The following is a 21,171-nucleotide window of genomic DNA, read 5'->3' on the forward strand; positions in this document are numbered from 1 at the left end:
TCTGACAATGACATACAAAGCTAACACGATTCATTATATGCGTTTTTTCGCTGGTAGTATGCGCGTTTACCAATGAAAGTCACGCGCAGTTTTGTACCCCATTTGAACGGACGTGTTCAATGGCATGTAAAGCGTGTTTCACGTCCTATTATACGTGCGCTTTCAAGATTCGATTTAAAAGCGTCTTTACAGCGAGCATGAACGTCCGCAGTGCTATAATGCCAAAAGGGCCTATACTTATTATATTTCTTAGTTTTAATTTTTTTTTTTTTTTTCATTATCAATCGTTCCGTAAACCTATTTTAGGTTAAATATCGAAAAAAAAAAAAAATTTTAAGCCAACAGAGCGTATGTCTAAGTTTAAAGCCAAATGGGTTTATCTATATGAAAATAAGTCTACGGAACGATTGCCATCGGAAAAAAATATACCTGCATCCTTTTGGCTTTAGATAGCCAAAAGGGTGTATAAATAAGTTTGGCATTAGCACCGCGACATAAGACCGTAATGGCGATTATTTTCGAAAATTCCGCAAAGAGATTGAAATGAGTATGTTTCTTACGCGTTACTTATAATGGAAATTCACACATTTTTATAAACTTGTATAAAAATGTAAGTACACTAAACGAAGTATTTTGAACCTCGGCGCAACTAGACGAGGGACGGTGAGGAGAGGTTTCATACAAAAATTTCCTACCGCTACCGACTCAACTGACATTGCAAGCCTCATGAGCGAGTCGATAAATGTAGGGCACTGCCATTACCTCCGAGCCCACGGATCCCTTTCATTTGCTTCAAAAGAATACCCATAGCTGGTTGTTGTTGGCAGTCTTCAGTCAACGGCACAAACAAATTATCTCCAACTGATGATTCACCGGACGTTAACCGAATATGTATAAAAACTGTTAGATTTATGGACAGTTATGAACCGCTTTGAGGAGCTGAAGAACAGGGGAGAAAATTGCAGTACTCTGCTATGCCGACTCGATTTACATTGAGCTCTCAAAGAACGAGTCGGTAAGTGCAGGGTCGTCGAATTACCCCAAAATCCGCCCAGACCCGATAAACCATTACGAAAAATAAACCAGGGCTAGCAATTTTTATATAACTTCAGCCAACGGAACTGATGATGATAATCTCCAGATGTCACTAAGCGCTTACGATGTATTGTTTATAGTGAAAGCAGTCAGATTTGTACCACATACGGTTTGACTGACAAGAGTTTATATCGTTGCATTACGTTACAAATGCAGTTATATAACCTCGAACATCAAGTGAACATTACAATTGTAAAAATTCTAAAAATTTCCGACGGTGAGTATTTGGAGTTAAAAATGGCTAAGAAACATTATACTGTATCTTTTGAAATTTTCACTTTGCACAGATGCAAAAAGCATCTTCCATAACGACTTGCAATTGTTTGTATCAATTTAATTAAAAGATATGATGTGTGATCAATCTCACTCTCAAGTTCGTTAGTCAAATTACTTCTGGCATATCCGCGACGTACAACTCATTGTATGATTACTAATGGATTGGTAAACTTCAACTAGATCATCAGTTTGTGTTGTTTAAATCGACTAGTCCGTTTCCTTGCTTATCTTGCTTAATTATGTGTGGAAAATTAATCAAACGCTGCAACTTGCAGATATACACGTCCTAATTAATAACTAATCCTCATCGTTATTCGTTTGTCAACGCAGCACTAATTTCGTCTACCGCTCAACTATTTCATACTCGTTGTAAGTAAATACTGTTAAATTCCCTTGTTTTTACCTCTGGTTTGTGAAGCATTTTTGTGTCTTGTAAAATGCGTTCAATGAACTTTCAAGTTTGTATTTAAAAAATAATGAGTAAACAGCAAGGGAAAAAACGACAGTTTAAAAATGAACGACTGATTTGAAAATATCTCCGCACGATTTTCATATCGATAATTTTATAGCACCACTCAAGAAAATGGTATCAAGAGTATAAGGTATGGATTCTTCGCGTGGATCAACATTGAGGCCAAGTTACGAAATATCAATGGTTGCGGCTATAGAGTTTCTCGCGTACGTTCGGACTGACAATACTAATTCTTTCTAGGCTAGAAAACGATTTCACAGCGGAAAGAAGGCTCTGTATGGTATAATCTAATATCATTATGTGCACCAGCGTATTGAATAACTTGCGAACATGAGCCACATTTGTACATATTTTACGCATTTTATGGTATTCTATACGTCAAATTGGTCGGCCGGCTATGCTAACCTTTCTGGATTTTATTGCGTTTTTGTGTGTTTCAAGGTTCAATTGAAAGAAACAATCATGATTTTCTCCCGACTTTTTAAATCATGTTTCGCGCGGAAAATATGACAAGGCGAACTAGAATTCCGTAAAAGATCAAAAAAATTAAAAGGAGTTTGGACAAAAATCGCATGTTTTTGTTTGGTTCGGAACGAAACACTTCACTTATTGTACATATGGAACATTCCATGTCAAATCACGTAATTTGTGACGTGGACTGTTTCTCGGATTTCTGTTCTTACATCGATCACAGTCCTCGCGGCAAAACCCAGACATTTTTGTTTGCAGACTATTACGCTTTTTCAAGAACAATAATGGTTTAATTTTTAGTAACTCATTTCTGTGATGTTCATTGATGATCTTAAGAGCGAAACGGGAGTATGACAAAGGGTTTTTCGTTTTTTGTTCAACAAAGGGATTTTAATTTTTAGCCTCTTAACAACTTTGATTGATCAGTAGTTACAAATTTTCCTTACAATTTATCCACCAGAAATTTAATAAATAATTATGCAAAAATGATTCGGATGAAAAGTTCTCTAAAAAAAAAAAAATAGCCGGACTCGGTGTCCCATTTCCCTTTTTGTCTTCAAATGTTCAATATTTGTAACAGAACTCGTTTAAATTTACTAAATAACTAAATGATGATTGTTTTTTTGATTAGATTGATCGGATGTAAAAAAAATTTGGAACGTAATTGAAGAAAAACACAACGTTTTTGTGGTTTTCGGAGTGAGGACTGTGATATGTCAAGCAAAAGTAAAAAAACAGCGGAATGATCAGGGTCACAAGCTCGGTGATTTGGTATGGAATGCCTCGTATACAAGGTACTAGATTTTCATATTCTATACGTACGTAGCGAAATGTAAGCAAACATCGTCTCTCCCGTTACCGAAATAATACACAGACGGTCTGATAAAGATTTTTCGTATTAAACGACAAGCGGCCGCCACACAAGAGCGTCAATATCACGATTACGGTGAAAATACCGAATGTTCTCCTCAATGGAAAGAGACGTGATAACCGGCACGCAACGAATTCGAGGCCGAGGAGAAGGCGTCCGTTTGGTAAGTGAGCCTCGAAGGAACTGAAAGCCCGTGTCCCAAATACTGCGAGGGTAAACCTATGCCTCGGCCTCCTGGTGCGCGTCGCACAGGTGGGGCACCATTTAGAGAAATGCTACATCCGATGCTCCAGCTTATCATTTCTGGTTCATTCGGGAACAGGTCAATTCTCGGCCTCAGGAAACCGTCCCTTAATTAAGGCGGCGCGCGATCACCAAATCATTCAAAGTGGAACATAGTAAAATTTAAATATACGGAGGAGGTTCCGGACCATACCTAAAGATGTTCCTAAGATTATCAAAAAACAAAAAAAAAAACAAAAAAATCTGGTTGATTAGTTTTAATCATAATAAGTCGTGGTTAAAGTTTCACGAACCACTTCGTTTGCGACAAAAATTGCCGAAATTGTTAAAAATTTCAGCGGTGATTTCATCACACCAGTTATACTTGTGAGTTTTTCGAGAACTTTCTCATAATTTTTTAGTAATCAAGGTTTTTTCACTAGCCCATTAGAGTCAGATTGGTTTTCTTCATTAAAAAATTTGAATTCTTGGTTGGTTCACGAGTCATGAACGTCCTCAAAACTGACGAATACATCTTTCCATGTATGCAAAATTGTAGATCACTTCACCACCGAATAATTCTAAGGAACAATACGAAGTTCTGATTTGGACACAGGATATAACAGGAGAACTACTCTCACAAGGGGAGTGTCAAACTTGGGAATCACAGATTTCCATCACTTTTATATATATTGTAGGGCAGGGTCCCCTCAATAAATACATAAAGCGGCAAGACGCCATTCGTTTTTATTATTGAGAAATTTCAACTCAAAGTTCTATATGTAACTTAAGTAGAAGGAACCTTTTTACCGGTTGCAGCAATAGTTCCGTGGCGTAGCGGTAACGCTCTTGCTTACTGAGGGACCGAACGGCTGTTCAAGTTCCGTTAGAGGTCCTTTTTTTTTTTTTTTTTTATAAATTATTTAATACAAAAATAAATAATTAATAATTAATATTTCTATAAATTATTTTTTTATTTTTAAGTTAGGAAAAAATACAAAAAATGATAAAAATAGGATTTGTAATAATTATAATAACAAAGTAATCAATATTATCAAAAATAAAGTCGCTCAGTAAGCAAGAGCGTTACCGCTACGCCACGGAACTATTGCTGCAACCGGTAAAAAGGTTCCTTCTACTTAAGTTACATATAGAACTTTGAGTTGAAATTTCTCAATAATAAAAACGAATGGCGTCTTGCCGCTTTATATATTTATTGAGGGGACCCTGCCCTACAATATATATAAAAGTGATGGAAATCTGTGATTCCCAAGTTTGACACTCCCCTTGTCAGTAGATTAATGATGATGTTTCTGAAGAGTAGAGATTACCGAAAAGCAAGCCTCACGCTGTGTCTTTCATAAGGATGCTAGATTGTTAGTAAAAAAACTTAATGGTGTGAAGAGATATTTCATTTCGACACTAAATGAGTTCCGTCTTAGTTTTCACGTACATTGGAAGAGTTGTAAGGTTTGAGGCAATTTTCAAACGAGTTTTTTAGAATAAGCTAATGAATCGATAAGCAATATTCAACTTTTTTCACGTTTAAAAGGTATTAATTCAAGTAATATTTGGATTCTGCTGTGGCGCTTATGAAATTCACCCCTTTGTGATGCTGGCACCTTAAGTGAAGAATTTCATGTAGTTTAATTACGTAGTTTTAGTCTCATTGTCAGTGTGGCAAATCAATTCATTTCGGATAAAAGCGAAAAGTGAAATTCTAATATTTTAGCACGAATAAGAAAATTGAAAAGAAACGCTAGCTCCTCTTACCTGATCGTTACTCACAATCTGTCGCATAACTGAATTTGTGATTTTTCTGAAACATATTTACTTACCTATACAACGGAATCATGCCGGGCGTTTGCGAATATGAAATCTATAATTCCGAATTTTATAGGTTGCGTGATTTCTTGTGCGTCAAAGTGAAGAAACAATGAATGTTAATCGTGACATGAAATGAAGTTTTAGAGTCGTGGGTTCACTTGAAAATGTCGCTTTCTGAACAATCTGAGCCATGAATTATACTTAGCAATCGAAATTTAATAAAGTCTGCAAGATTCGACTTCAACATTTTTGCAGATGAGAAATTTCTTGATTGGCAGGAACTTGGTGAATTTAGTAAGGTAGGTATAAAATTTCATCAGCACTGAGATAAACTTGCAGTTACCTTTATATCATATGATTTTACAGTAAAACGTAATACAGGCTCAACACTCTCATCAGTTTATACTTTTATAGTTATGCTGTACATTATTTATCCACGCAGCGTAAACCTGACGATAATATTGTTACTGCAGGTATAATTATAGTTATTGTGTCACATATTTAAGGATAAAAATCTTTTAAGATAGTTCTCTCATTGAACGTTCTTTCTCTTACTGCATTGATGTATCGATAAACTTGTATTAAAATATCAAGAATAAATTGATATAAGGAGTTATTTGATTGAAATAAATTTAGTGAAATAAATAAACAGATTTAATGTTGCTATAACCAGAAAATCTAGTTCTGACACCTACAATCACACCGAATAGTTACTTTTGCCACATACTCTTGTAATTCCAACAGTATTTGAAGCGTCTTGTAGCCATATCCATCTTACTAGAATTTCGTGCCTACTACCTATAACAAATGAAATTGTGTCACTGTTTGAAATTTTGTGTGTGTGTGTGTGTTTGTGCGCTTATATGAATAATGTATACCTCGGTACCACTCGTCTAATCTCATATTGTACATACAGTGCATATGGTGATTATTTTAAGGACTATCGTCAACTCAGAAGCAATGAAATTTATGCAAGTGTAAGTATTTAGAAAATTTAATTAGTTTCCTGTGCAAGTCTAGCATCTTATAATCAACATTTCTGTCCAATTCACTAAATCAATAATGATTCATCGATTCAGGTTCGTAAACAATCGTCGCTATAAAATAGATCGTTTGACTCGCAATGGATGTCAAGCGTCATGGCAAACTGAAAAACGAGAATTTGGTTACTCTCTGGTAATTAATCCTAGAACCGTACAATTTACTGTTTTTACAATCGGAATGCGATACATCTAATTCTAAGTATTGTCAGATGTTCAATCTATTTTTTCCGATTTATTTCCGTTTCTTATTCGTGATTTCACGGCCGTTTCTCACCGATACATTTCTAGTCTGAATACCTATAATACCGTAAAATGCGTAGAACGTCTAACGAGAATCGTTAGAGGAGGAGGACATCGAGGGGCAAGAGACGGTCAGTAATCGACCGAGGTGGGGAGAAAGAATTGGGCCGGTATTTCTTTGATCGAGAAGTTCGAGTCACGCTTCTTTCTTTGTTGCTCTTTTCAATATGGCATGTCACCTTATATCTGCAACCGATGTCATATACATACACAGCCAATTCGCCTCTGTGGCGAACGGTGATCCGGAAGCGGATACATTTGCTGCTCCAATTTCCAGGTTTTGCTGTATTTTTTTTTTTTTTTTTCGGCAACGTGACGAAGACTCCATGCTTTAACTGTTTGTATACCGCTATATCGTCCGTCTGTTATTTAAGACCTACTTGATGGAAAATAAAATTTCGTCAAACACTGATATTATTGCGGTGGAAACAAACATGTGTCTCTGACCATGTCAAGTTTGTTATTCGTAATGACAACTGTGCTTAAATTTAGTTGTTGAAAAATTTCGAAGACATTCCAAAAAGGATTGCTTCAAGTCATCCTAATGAGCTACGAGTTTGCTGCCTTTTAAGAATTGCAGAAACGAAATTTAAAAATAAACGTCAGGAGCATTATAGTGAATTTTGAATTCGATTTTCCTTGCAAAAAAGGTTCTTGAGCGAGTGAAACGAACAGTGCGACAAGTAATCTTCTCGTTTCAAATCAGCTGATAGAAATGTGTTTCGGAATATTTACATTTTCTTTCATCTACGGATATGAACCGAAATTTGTAACGTTTTTATAAAATTTAATTCCGTGACGTTTCATTCGAAATAGAATTAATTATAAACGTAAAGCAGATGAAACGTGTGCATTATAAATACATCAGATTCGTTTCCTATAAATTCACTGTAACACATTCTTATCGCATATTGGCATGGTTAGATATTGAAAGTAATAGCATTACCCTGATATGATTGATCATGATCAATAAATGGGAATACTGAATTGACTACTGGAAAAAATCTGTTTCAGAAACTTCGTAGTAAATTATAGTCTTCTGCATAAAATGAGACATGGCAGATTAAAATTGATCAAATCTACTTGATTTTTAACCGTTTTGAAGCGAGTTTTTAAATTAAGTTTCGATATCTAAGACTTTATTCGTAATTTCAATATTTTTTATTTCCATGTTTTTAAAGAGATTTTTGTAGCTTATCAACATACATAATAATTTGATAAATACTCGACGCGCGAATATGTCGAATGAAATTAATAAAAAGTATCGATTCTTGGATGACCGACTCTCTTGACATCATTTTTAAAGTTATTAAAAAAAAAAAAACACACACGGTCCTCAATTATTACTGCGAAAATAAAATCAGGAAAAACCTTTTTTCCGCTCTTCAAAGACGGGTTTCCCCCTCAACAACCTAGTCGATAACCTAGAATAAGGCTATCCCGCGAGGTTCACATACTGCAACATGTACAGGGTGGGCCAAAAAAACGGGACAATTTAAAACGTGAATAAAATAAAAACGCGTTCACCGATTTTTAAAAACTTTTTTTGCATGAATTTAGTAGCATAAACCTTTCGTTTCGTCTTTGAAAATCTCAATAATCTTCTTTCGTTGCTAAGATAAATGCTTTCGAGAAACGGATCTTGAAAAAGTTGCAGGGAAGATGAAAAAAGTTACTGAAAAATGTTCAACATAATTTCCATATTAAATTATGATTTGGAGACAGATTTATTTTGGTTCAATTAATGATAAAAAGCTTACAACAATGTGTGTTTCTTCTTATTCTTATCTTTCGTATTTCAAAATTTCCGTGCATCGAAGAGTAAGAACAAACTAGAATAAACGTAATTCGCCAATATTAAAAAAGTCTGACTTTACGCCGTCTCGAAAAATCTCGCAAATGTTCATTTTATCTACCTAGTTTTCGATCGTTCCTGATTGAATTCTGATTGAATTCTAATTAACTGTTAGTTAAATCAACTTTGGTCAAGCTCTCGACATCATTTACGTCCGACTTTTTTGATAATGTACCAAAAATGGAACTTTAACCTCAAACCGCGCGTTTTGACTGTAGTGTAACAAGAATCGTTTCATGTCATATGAAAAGAATCTAGGAGAATTACTGTAATGCCAGTGTTAAGCTTTGAATCACAAATTAAGGTGAATATTAAGTTGAACATTCTTTAATATTAATTTTCTTCATCCTCCTAGTGACTTTTCCAAAACCCGGTTTCTAAAACTATGTATCTTAGCAAGGAATACAGACTTTTCACATTTTCAATTGCAAAATGAAAGACTTAGGTATGCGTCTAATATCAAGGAAAAACAGTTTCTAAAAATCAGTCGACGGGTTTGGATTTCATTCATATTTTAAAGTGATTCGGTTTTTTTTTTTGCCTACCCTGTATATTCATAATACGTTCGATGGGATACTGCAACGAGGATTGTGGCGAACAGCAAGAAGAAGTTCTGACAATGAGATAGAAACCCGTGAGAACAATTCAAGCCAGACGCGCTAATTCGAATTGTATTAAATTACACGAACGCAATCTGCCGTTGAGGAATGCATGTTCGTATCAACGTTCGTTAACTCTACCTTCTAACGTGTGTAAAACCACCTGTTCAGAATCTGGAGCTGCCATAGGCAGCATAACGTCTCGAGGTGTGAGTACAAAGAGAAGAAAACAAAAAGCAAGATTGGCCATAATCAAGGCCGCGGATAACGCGTACATCGGGATTATTAAGGGGATGCCTTGGTCGATTTTGACGTTGACGTATATATCTTCAAATACAGAAGTTCAGGTATCTCAAATGTGAAAAATACCTTAACAGCCCCATTCTGTACGCAATTCTGAACAAAAAAACTCCAACGCATTTTAATTTGGCGTAGAAATAAAGAAACGGCACGAATTCTTCAAATTTACCATTGCGATTTCGTAGAATCCATACCATTTCTTCATTTCTGCCTGAAATACAAATGCATTGGAGTGTTTTTGTTCAGAATTGTGTTGTAACAGAATGAGGTTGTTATGCCCTTTTTGCGTTTGAGATACGTGAACTTGGGTAAGTCGGGATACATACGACAAAGTCGAAATCGACTAGGACACCCCCTTAATGTTCCAAATAGTTTTTTTCGTTTCTGTTCTTAGCCGGCAATGTGATGATAATTCCAGGCATGGATCCTACGGCGGTGAGGTTCCGTTCGAGGCTTAGTTGTGAGCGTACGAAATACGTATTTGTGCCTCCGCATACGTTGCAGGTACACGTACAAGTGCAAAGTTACGAGCCTCGTTCCGCAGTAGGTCAGGCTGTGGACGTATCGAGGTCAGTCGAGGGCAAATACGCAGCGGGTCAACGGTGACCGAACCGGCACGGACCCGAACGTCTCTGACGCTGTTCGTGATTCAAATTTAACTGTAAAATCCCTGTATAAACTGCATTGGCAATGAAGATATACAACGCACGGTCGGTATGCAGGGCGAGTTCACTGCAAGTACCTCGGTTTTGATATAAAAATTGTTTCGTTTCCCCGATTTGGTAAGCGCATCGCGTAGATAATAGTCAAGTTTTTCGTTAATAGATAAGAATTGTACAAGTCGTTATACTTATTAGGTGTTACAGTTCCGTTTTGACGTCACTGACATTATTGAGTGATATTTAAATTACTAACATTTCCGAAAATTTTCGACCTATCGAGAAAGAAAGGAAAGTTTGAAATGGAATAGCATGGTAATTCTGTCAAAATATACAATAAAAGATTTTTCAGATCGATAACGAACTCCGAGTTAGTTGTGTTGCCAATTTTAACCAGGTATATATTTGTGGTAAGTACGAAGTTATATTCAACGGTGCTTCTGTTGGACGATCATTTTCCGCCGCACAGCATCGCGATTCCGCGGCCCGATACTTAATGGGGTCACATTTCTTTATTCAATTTATACATAACTACATCAAATATTTCACGTACACTTATTTGCGAAATTTTCCCTCATGTATTGCGTTATACGTCAGCGTACGATTGTCTGTATGTTTGATTTGCAAGACGAGACAGTTCCGAGAGCTATAAATATAACGGATGGTAGACAACAAACCTATTATTTGTAGTTATACCTACTGAGATTAGTAGTTTAGACTTTCTCTTATTCAGATTGCGCAGAAAGCTGTCAAAGATCCTTCGGAAGAGGTTTTTCTACGAATCGTTGTTACATCCATCGCATCATCGAGTATAACTTTCCCACTATTCCAAGCAAATTTTCATGTTCAAATGGTCCAGTCAAATACGTCTATATACAATGTATAGCTCCTAACATTGAAGGTTAATTTTTTGTGTATAGCACATTTAGGAACATGGTTGGAAAACGTGCATTTTGGGACTTCCCGGACAGGGCGAGGTTGAGGAAAAGGTCGTAGTGAAGAATCAAGGAAAAATAAGTAATATTATTAAGGTTTTAGGTCACTGTAGAATTTTCGAAAAATCGATTTTCTTTTGGTCTAATGGCCCTCTAGGCCCTCAAAAACGATGTCCCAAAAGATTATGTCGGGGAAAAATCTCTAAGTACTCGGTTTTCGAATTTAGTACAAGGCCGTCTGTTCCGCAGCGAGCTAAAGGGAAGGTACTTTAGGGGACTAGAGTAGGTATACGGCAGATGTTATTGAAATCATTTATTTACTAACTAGTCTAGACAAGTTTGCACTTGTCGAACGTCTCTTTCAGTTACTTAAGCACAGCCAAGCATTTGAGAAGGACGCTAGTCGACAAACACTCGTTTTCTCGTTCTTATACTACTCAAAACTTCAAACGCGTTTTTCTCAAAACAGCATTTTTTAAATTTGCATTCAAAATCACGGCCACAATTTTTATCCGATCGACTTCAAATTTTGACACATTCTTTGTAATTGCATTTCACATAGAAGTACCTAGAGGTATTTTGATTAATTAAAAACTTCTCATTTTCTGAGTAATTTTATACGAAATTTTTCGAAAAAAATGAAGGTGTCAAGTTCAAATGCGCGCCATTTTTGAAAAACTCAATATTTTCAAAAAATCCTACGTACTTCTCTACATATTTAGATGTAAAATAAAGAAAATTTTTTTATTTTGTTTGAGGTCCAAAATTACGGACGTAATTTTACATGCAGCGGAGCGTAAAAAAAAAATGTGCCACCGGAAACGCGCTGTGGGCGGCAATCTTCATTTTGAAAGAATTAAAAAAAATTTAGTTCGATACTTAAAGAACTTTATTTGATACTTTTATGAATAAACTTTTTTTTCGTGTAAAAAAAAAAAAAAAATTTCGAATATACACATGATTTTATGCCTTCTACTGTGGCCATACCCCTTAAGTGAAGTGGGTCAGGTTGATGTACCCATCGCTTGCGAGAATCCGGGTTCAAGCGGCTAAGCCAGTTGTAAATCGGGAGCTTAGGATACTGGGTAAAGATACGGTTTCAGCGCTCTTTTTTCGTGTACAACATCAATTATTAGATACTCTATTTGAAAAAAATAAAGTGATTGGTACACGAATCTAATAAACACTTGATAAATACATATCCAAGAAGATGAAACATTTAACTGTAATAAGTAAAAATTTACGTGTGGCGAATGTACATATTTTGTACAGGTTCATATCGACAGAGCTGGAAATAATGAGTTTTCTCCGTCAGTTAATTTTTGGGTTTCCCTTTCGCACTGGGCGAAATCTAGTTTAAAAAATTAATTTAGCTTGCAATATTTTTATTAAACTTACAATTAGCATTGGCTATTCTGCAGTTTAAATTTCTAATTCACATGGATCCTCGGCAGTCTATCGGAATTCCGCTGTTTGGTTACAGTCAGGAAGTAAGAGAGAAGGAAACGAAACTCAAGCCTGCGTGCCAGCAAAAATTGCGCCAGTTTTTGGTGTAGAGTTGGTAGTACCGATTTCCTCTACTCGCCGCGTTCCTGTTCTTCGGTCGTTCGAAATATGTAAACCAGGCAGCTGTCAACACTTGGTCAACACTTAATGATCGTAATATTTGACCGACCAAAGAACACAGACGCAATGAGTGGCAAAAGTCGCTACTACTAACTCTGCGCTGAAATCTGGCCCAACTTTGTATTCCGGAGTAACTGATATATTATTTTCGCAGGTATTCGCATATGTAGGGAAATGAATAATGGAGTTGTATTTAATGGAGAAGGCCTTATTCCGTATACTACTCACGAGCGTATCTAACCATATAAATACGGCTGCCAAATAAAACTAATTAAAAGAATCAGTATCTCGAAAAATCATAATAAATCGATATTGCCGTTCAAAGGGTACATAGTGTATACTCCCTACCAAAACATACAAAATTTTCAGAAAAGTCGAAACTGAGCTTTTTCAAAAAAACAACCATTTTTTCAAATTGCTATATTTTTTGCAATTTTACAATTTTTTCGAATTTTGGTATCTGATTCGACGGAGTGTGAGATTCTACGTATTTCAAAAAAATAAATTTCAGAAACACTCGAAAAATGTGAAACTGGCGGTTATTTTTCGGAAATTATACGTAAAATATCAGAAAAAAAACATATTTACCTTGCAATCTTAAAAATCGTTATGAGGCGTGAAAAAAATTCATTTGGGTAATAATAAAATATACGTGTCCGCTTATTTTGTGCGCTGAAGAACATACTTCAGTTACGAACATTTATGGAATACGACCTCCTGTGGTCTGTATGATTTGAAATAGATTCAGCCATTCATCAAAAGAGATTCTTAGAAAGTGGCTGCAAAAATTCCCCAGATCTAGATTTTCCCTTAGATCATATACAGTGTTTTTCCCGAACTTCTATTAGCAACAATGTGCTATGATTTACTCCATGCAACGGGTGTGGGTTAATATTTCGAAAGGGTTAAAATAACGAAGGGTGAAAATTAATTGCACTGAATCTGCTCAAGCTGCGTCACTTACTCGATCAATTCTACGTAGGCTGTTTAGTTTTTATAGTTTACAAGCTGGTGAAACAGCAACAAGAATGCAAACATCGCTTAGAGTTTGCAGATTATATACCCTACATAAAAAATCCGACAGTCTCTGTCTCAATTCTTATTTTTCGTTACCGTTTATAAACCAATGAATGAAATTCGTTCAAATTTCGGCAAGGTATTGCTTTTTTACAACCCTTGCTTGAAAACTTCGAATTTCGGAACCTGTACAACAACTTCGGCACATGCGTACTTTGGACAACTCAACTTTTATGCACTCTCTCATTAAACAAAGTTACCTAACCTCTGTTTTACGCGCTTTCAGTGGCACCTTCATTGCTTCTCAAATCAAACTTCCCTTTGCTGGTGTTGAAAAAAATGACGTGTGTACCCGTGCGGATGAGCAATGTGATCTGCGATTTGTGCCGCCAACTTCACACTCGTATTCGTATGAACGCAGCGCTAGACTTCAGCTCACACTAAAAACTTCACTCTCGTCGGAAATCGCATACACACCCTTGTGATAGTATTCGGAATATTAATGCATTTTTTCCAATTCTTCGATGAAAGAGCAATAGCCCGTCGAAATTTGAACAAATTCCATTCATTACTTTATTATTGACAACGAAAAATCACAATCAGCCAATTCGGTCGACCAAGAAGGAGTATCGCATCCTTAAAACTCCACTTACCATCAGGCACAAATTTTCCCTCTTCGGAATCATGTCACAGTTACCACACACAACAATATTTTATCTTTCAATTACAAGCTTAAACATTTGATTTGTGTTTTATTTCCGCAAGGTCTTCGTACACAGTGTCTTTAATCAAAGCTTTTTCTATAAACATCGAATCCATAATATTTAGAGCTTTATCCAATGTACATACTCTTATTGTAATATATATATATTTATAGGTAGGTATTCTACAGGGTGCGCAAACGATCCATAATTCTAAAGACCCCAGCAGTAGTAGTCCACACAGGAAAACATGTAGAAACAGAAATTACTGAACGCCAGATATTTACGGATTTTACTGGATGCAGTGCATATTTACACTAGTCAACGACCGTGTGGATAACAATAGCATCACTTTCATAATTGCAATTGTGAATTAGAAAATTTCTCCAATTACTGATATATCAAGATACAAGTTGAAATAATGAATGAAACTATTTGAGATGTGAAGCTTTGTATCGCTTACGTACATTTTCCGCTGGTAGATGTATATGAATTTATATTTAATATACATGTATGGAGGTATTCGTATATCAATAATTATCATTGTATGTATATGTTATTATATTAACCTTTTAACGGCAGGGAAATATCAGTTCAAATCGACCTTTTATTAGACGTGAAATTTATAAATAAGTTAAATGAATTTCGTATGTGGAGTCCTCAGCCTGACTGCTGGTCGGTACATCGACCAGTCCCACTGTTAACAGGTTAATCTCAATAATACTTATCTACAATCGAATATTCTACATTCAACATTGATATTTGCTATATAACACAAAGTAAACCTAAAATTATCTCGTATCATACATTTTAACAACAATTTTTTGTTGTTAGATAGAAAAATATGTGCACCACTATTTTTAGTGTTCGTTTTTTTTTTAGTTTGATATCTTTGTTTTAGATGGTTTGATAAACACAATATGATGCCCCGATCTGTATTCATACCCTTCAAGCAAATCAAATCGGTGACAGTTCTTGTACGAATACGAGTGAAGTATTCAACATTTCGTAAAACCGTGTATACTTCCTATGTCTAATCGTGGCAAACACAAAGATTTCTACTGGTCTAAAATTGTATATTTAATTATGAAAGGTGCTTTGAATTCATGCTTTTCCTAACATTCGAGTTTGCAACAAATATATTTTCAATAAAATTTTTAATATTGGAATAATATAAAATCAACTATATTATTATCTCGATTAAGATTTTTTAATGTTACTTACGATTAGCATACACCTCTTGTTACCGTAATTAGTGTGTGTTTTAAATATACTTGGTGTCATAGAGTAATTCGTAATGTTCCCAACTAATTGATGGATATATATACACACACACACACACACACACACACACACACACACACACATATATATATATATATATATATATATATACACACCAAATTTTTGAATCGACAACTTTAAAATCGCTTCTATTATCCTAAATAGGTACTAATATAACACCACATTTAACATAATTAAGAGTGATTCTTAAATTTTGAGTTTTTCTGTGGAATAATATGTTCTTCCACTTTTCTGGAACATACCTTAAATTTTTCAGCGCAAAGAACGAAATGCAACAAAGTTTTCTATTATTTTATGTAGCAGAAAGATTAAAATGGAAAATAAAAGAATTCTAAATATAACTAAAGATTTATATTCAACGTAAAACTAAAAAACAACACACAACGATTTTTTCATCTACAAATTATACATTTTTGGCCTATACTAAAGCAGTCTATAAGCCCTTGTCATGTTCACGGCATTATTTATTTATTTATGACATATTCATATTAACCTATTTGTAAGGCGTGCTCCACCAACTCAGCCACTTTTTGTTCATCCTCTCAGATCTGTTCCATAATCGGTTATATAGTAGTACTATTCAAAGGTACTCTCTGTGAATTCTTTTAGCTTTTTTACTTTCTACGTTTCGGAAATGGTTTTGTTTTTCAAACCTGTACATTATGGAAGATTGAAGTCAGGCACAAAAAAATTTAACATGAAGTTATGTTTTTCCATGAACTATTTAATGCAACATATGTTATATTTTTGATGGCATCAAAAAGGCTATTTTCAGTGAAAAAAAATATGTGTATTTTTTTTCTAAATGTGAAACCTTTGATTTTGCTGTAAATTTTACAGGGTATTTGGCAGTGTATTGGGAACTTACAAAAAACTTTGCATCGTGGAACTCGACATTCTTGCTGTGTAGAACAAATATTTTCCAAAGAAAGGTGCATTAAGGTACATCGAAGTTTCTGTTTTCCATGTACTATTTTACAATACATGTTATATTCTGGCATGATTATAGATGACATCAAAAATATAACATATGTATAACATATGCCATATAACACAAAAATGAAGAAGTTAAAACATCAGACAAAATTCACAGAGTGCTTTTAAGTAGTACTACTTTATAACCAATTATGGAACAAATCCGGGAGGACTAAAAAAAAGTGGCTCGGTTGATCGAGAATGCCTCTTATACATGATATATACTAATATATGGGCCATCCAGCTGAGAATAAACGATGTTTAGCCCAAGCCGCCACCGAATCGTTTGTTCATTGTGGTGAACAATTCGGTCACACGAAAAAAAAACTGTCCGATTGTTTTTATATATATAATACATACAAGTATTTAATCTGCACGACGTATATCTACACCCGTTCCGATGAGCATTGAGGATTATTATAATATCGATTTTTATCTTGACGGTCAATAAATGTCTGAATCTGAGCACTATATGATACATGTGTCATGTATACACATAAACGTTAATTGTAATAGATTGCGTATCATTTTTTGATAATTCTAGGACAATAATCAGAGCTATCCTAACTAGTGCATATCTACCTATTCTCCTTTTTTAAATTAATATTATTCCGTTATATGCAACAGATTAATAGATCAATGTAGATATTACATATTCATATTCATTAATGAAGAGAATCATTCGGAAGGCTATTTTACATTTCACTAAATAACAGTTTTTGAACTATACTTCGCAACTTATGAAACCAATTGTGGTTTCTTTTTACACATACATGTTCACGTTATCCTGACCAATGACAACTTATATAGAAGCAATAATTATAAGTAAATCCATCTTTTAGATTTACTGTTTATTCTTAGTCGCTATTAGTACACTGAGATCAGTACCTAAAATATAATTGTTTCAAATATGAGTAATTTGTACAAACTACCTACTAATTTCAAAAATACTTTTTGCTAAAATCTGTTTCCATCCAAAAACATCCGTTCAAATTTGGAATGTTAACTTCCGATACAAACTCTGCAAATATTGCCTGACACTATGACAATTACAGGCAATAATATGAAATTGGGTCTTCATTTCTCACAATGATCAAAGCAGCACGTTTTGATATATTCTGAAGTTGAATATTAATTGAGACGAGATGATTCAGCAACTGTATTAATATTGGAAATTCAGAATAATCTCATACGGAAGTTTAAGTATACTTTCAATGACAGTATAATCAAGTTAAAGATAGTTGCAATTCGTCTAGTTACACAACTTTAAAAATAATTACAAGTAGTGATGGAAATAGTTAAATTTATGTAAGACTTTTGCCAACTTTTTTCCTGAAAATTACCGGGGAAATTTTACTATTCGGTTGACCTTAAACGCATACCTATGTTAAGTTGGACTTTGCGTTTTTTCCTCGTCAACCTCCTTGTGCTATAAATACGCAGTATGTTTACTACTGTGCTCAAGCGCAGCGAGTACGTCTTGTTTTTGTCTGACGTACAATCGCCCTTTCTTCCAAGGATTTTGTAGTTGTAATGGCTTGAAGTCATCCCGCAAGCAACGTTCTCTTGCACCAATTACAGCGACTAAACAAAAATTTGGTAACTCATCTGCAGTGTAAATCGGACCTGCTTGATCCTTCAAGACTACAGCAACATTCAATTGCGTCACAACCAAATCGACGACCTCTCGAGCTGTCGTTCGGGGTGTAACATGAAGTTTTAAACTCGTTCCCGAAGCTAAGCCTGTTTCGTACGCTGCATATACCTACAAAAGTACGTAAGACTAAAATCAAAATTCGCCCGTGACAATAACGTAATGATTATTTAATGGCGACAAAGCCCACTGCACATTTCATAGCCGGTTGTACATATTATAATTAAAACATGTAAAAATAAAAATAAATAACCCACTAAATCTATGCAAAGAATGTCGCCATACTGAAAATGTTCGTGTGTTAAATCATAAGATGTTTATAAGAATTCAGCTTGTCATTCATGATATAATTTACCTTATAAATTCGATAAAATATAGAAAAAATCACATCATACATTACGAAAGCATGAATCATCAGGTATACTAGACCAAAATTCATGTAGTTGATTTACATGATTTTTGATCTAGTAACATATGTCTGATGATTCGTGCTTTTGTAATTTATTATGTGATTTCTTATATATTTTATCGAACTCACAAAATAAATCATGTAATAAATGCACGCTGAATTCTTTCAAACCATTACACGATTTAACGCATGAACATTTTTAGTAGGGCAGTATTCCAGAAGTGGAGAATTTCGTTCGATTTGACAGACCATATTGCCGTTGTTTTTTTTTTTTCTTTTTATTTTCAGTAACATTCCAAATTTCAAGTAGTTTAAATCATAGAAACTTAATACGTGAAAAGTAAGTGCTACCAAAAAAACATCAACTCTGCACTTGAGAGATGTCAAATTTTTGAAGATTTTCTTGGTATATTTGAAGAAATTTTTTTCGCATGGTTATTTACAGAAACTTAAATTTCAGGTAAAAATGCATCTAATTTTGGAGTTGGGTCATAAAAAATAAAATAAATGAGATCAAAAGTGAAGTCAATTAATTCAATGGCATTGATCAACATTTTTTCTGCCATTAGTGATTATTGTTAGTGTTGATAAATTATGTAAAATGCTCTTTCAGGATTTGAGTCATGTGATTTTTTTTTTTTTTTTGTTTTGACCACTTTGATTTGAACTAATTGCAGAATGTTTCAACTAGGTACACAGAGCTAGTTATAATTCATCTTCATTATATCGTGTATGTGTAAAATGGAACAGTTGGAGAGACCATTAGATGAAAATGTTGTGCTGAAAGATGCAGTGAGATTGATATTGTGGTTGTAAGCTGTTCATGCTGTACAATTTGTGAATTTTGATTCGTGTATAGCTGCTTTTTTTTCAAGCAAAGCAAAATTTGAATGCAAGGCTTACTTATACTGGGGTTACGTTAGGAGACTGAGTGTAGAGCTGGTTATATTTTCAGTACATACGTCAAACTCGAGTCTCCTACAAGAAAAATATTAGTAGGTACAATTTCATCTCTAATATAGTTTTATATATACAAATAAACAATGCAGGTATGGAATCTCTAAGAAAAAATAAAAATACAAGCTTTCGAAGTCTATGAGCGGTATTTTACCACAGCATTTTTTACAGCGTGTCTCACTTGTGTGAAAGCTGCTCTTTGCATTTTTATTCAATTATGCCATAGTAATAAATAAAGCAATCATTCGCTGCTAAATGGTACCAATTTTGACATAATTTAAGATATCGTACCTGTAAAATTCCAGGAAGAGGTGCTGGCATCATTATGGCTTCATCTTTTTCTTCATTCAGCTGACTTTCCATTACAGAACTAGCAATTGCAGCAACACTCGCCGTTGGTTTTGACATTTTCGACTTTGCATGACTCGGTTTAAGGCTGACGCTTGAGATGGGAGTTGAAAACTCATCGCTGCTCAACGAGTGCAGACTATCTGAATTAGTATTGCTGACACTCAACATGCTCGTCGTGTTGGTCATCGCTGTTGAGACACTAAGCAAGGATCCTCCATAAATAATTGGCTTTATACTCAACAGTGGACTTGTACTGGCAGATGCAGAAGTTATTGTAGCCGATCTGTTTCTTGGGCTGTGTTTGTAGTGGGTCAGAAGTAGCGTGTCTTCGGACTTTGAAGGAGGTAATCTCGAGTTCTGTACTGGGATCAAATTGTTTTTTGTTGAGCTGATTGCAGAGGTCTTTACCATTTCACTACCAGCTGACATTGTCGAACAGTTACTGCCCTTACGGATGTATTGACCGCTCGGCAGCTGCTGTTCACTTTTACTAAATTCTGTGGTCAGCAGATTTGACGTTGAGTTCGTTATGTTCGGGCCAGGCCAGCTCCCACGACCGGGACTGGATTTCACTAGCTTAGGATCTCGCGGAGGAAGCTGCAGAAGACTTCGCTTCAGGCTGTTACTATTTTTATTGCGATCTAGGTTCAGCAGATGTCTCATCGAGATCCCAGAAATTTGACCAGCAATCTGAAATTATGGAAATGAATGTGTTTCGCGTGTCAGAATGAATTCAAGAAAAACACAGATACATCTGTGATTACAATTATGATGTTGCGAAATATGGGATATTCCACGTGTAATCAATCTGACTAAAGCCCTGACCTCCTCAAAACTGGTTCAAATCTTATGAAATGTTTTTGTTATGTGATCAGAATATCTTAGATTTTTTTAGATTTTTATGCCATGATGTTTGAACGTGAGCAATCCAAAGAATATATGCGACTATCTTCGATATTGTTTGAGTTTCAATGAAGTATAACTTGAAAACTAAAGATCAGATAAAAAAAGTTATCAGCACAGAGATGTCGGTTTCAAGTAAATTTTCAATCTGTAATATTTCAAAAATTCTGGAAGGATCCGAAGTTGATAAAAAATTGAAAAAAATTTAGTTCTTCCACGATTTCACGAAAACCGTGCTTTTTCCGGCTCAAAATTTCAGAGCATACATATGTGTTGATTTAGAAAATATGTGTAGTAATTTGATCATGGGCCCAGAGTTAGTTTCAAAGCTATAAATTAAGTTTTATG

The 21,171-nt window shown here is 35.0% G+C and overlaps 1 protein-coding gene across 8 annotated transcripts in view; it reads right to left on the reverse strand.

The window, feature by feature from the left end:
* Nucleotides 1–15,064: 15,064 nt before the first annotated feature.
* wake (wide awake) overlaps nt 15,065–21,171 on the reverse strand; it is a 292,797-nt gene continuing 286,690 nt past the window's right edge. For 7 of the 8 annotated variants that reach the window (XM_069134081.1, XM_069134080.1, XM_069134079.1 and 4 more), the window contains 2 exons: nt 19,861–20,610; nt 15,065–18,314 (listed from right to left, as the gene is read on the reverse strand). In XM_069134081.1, the coding sequence (XP_068990182.1) occupies nt 17,979–18,314; nt 19,861–20,610 (1,086 nt within the window). In that variant the 3' untranslated portion in view covers nt 15,065–17,978. Of the gene's footprint in view, nt 18,315–19,515; nt 19,591–19,860; nt 20,611–21,171 lie in introns of all 8 variants that reach the window. The other variant, XR_006881953.2, reaches the window with a different exon arrangement.

Source organism: Neodiprion pinetum, chromosome 3 (assembly GCF_021155775.2).
Source record: "Neodiprion pinetum isolate iyNeoPine1 chromosome 3, iyNeoPine1.2, whole genome shotgun sequence".
Lineage (NCBI taxonomy): Eukaryota > Metazoa > Arthropoda > Insecta > Hymenoptera > Diprionidae > Neodiprion > Neodiprion pinetum.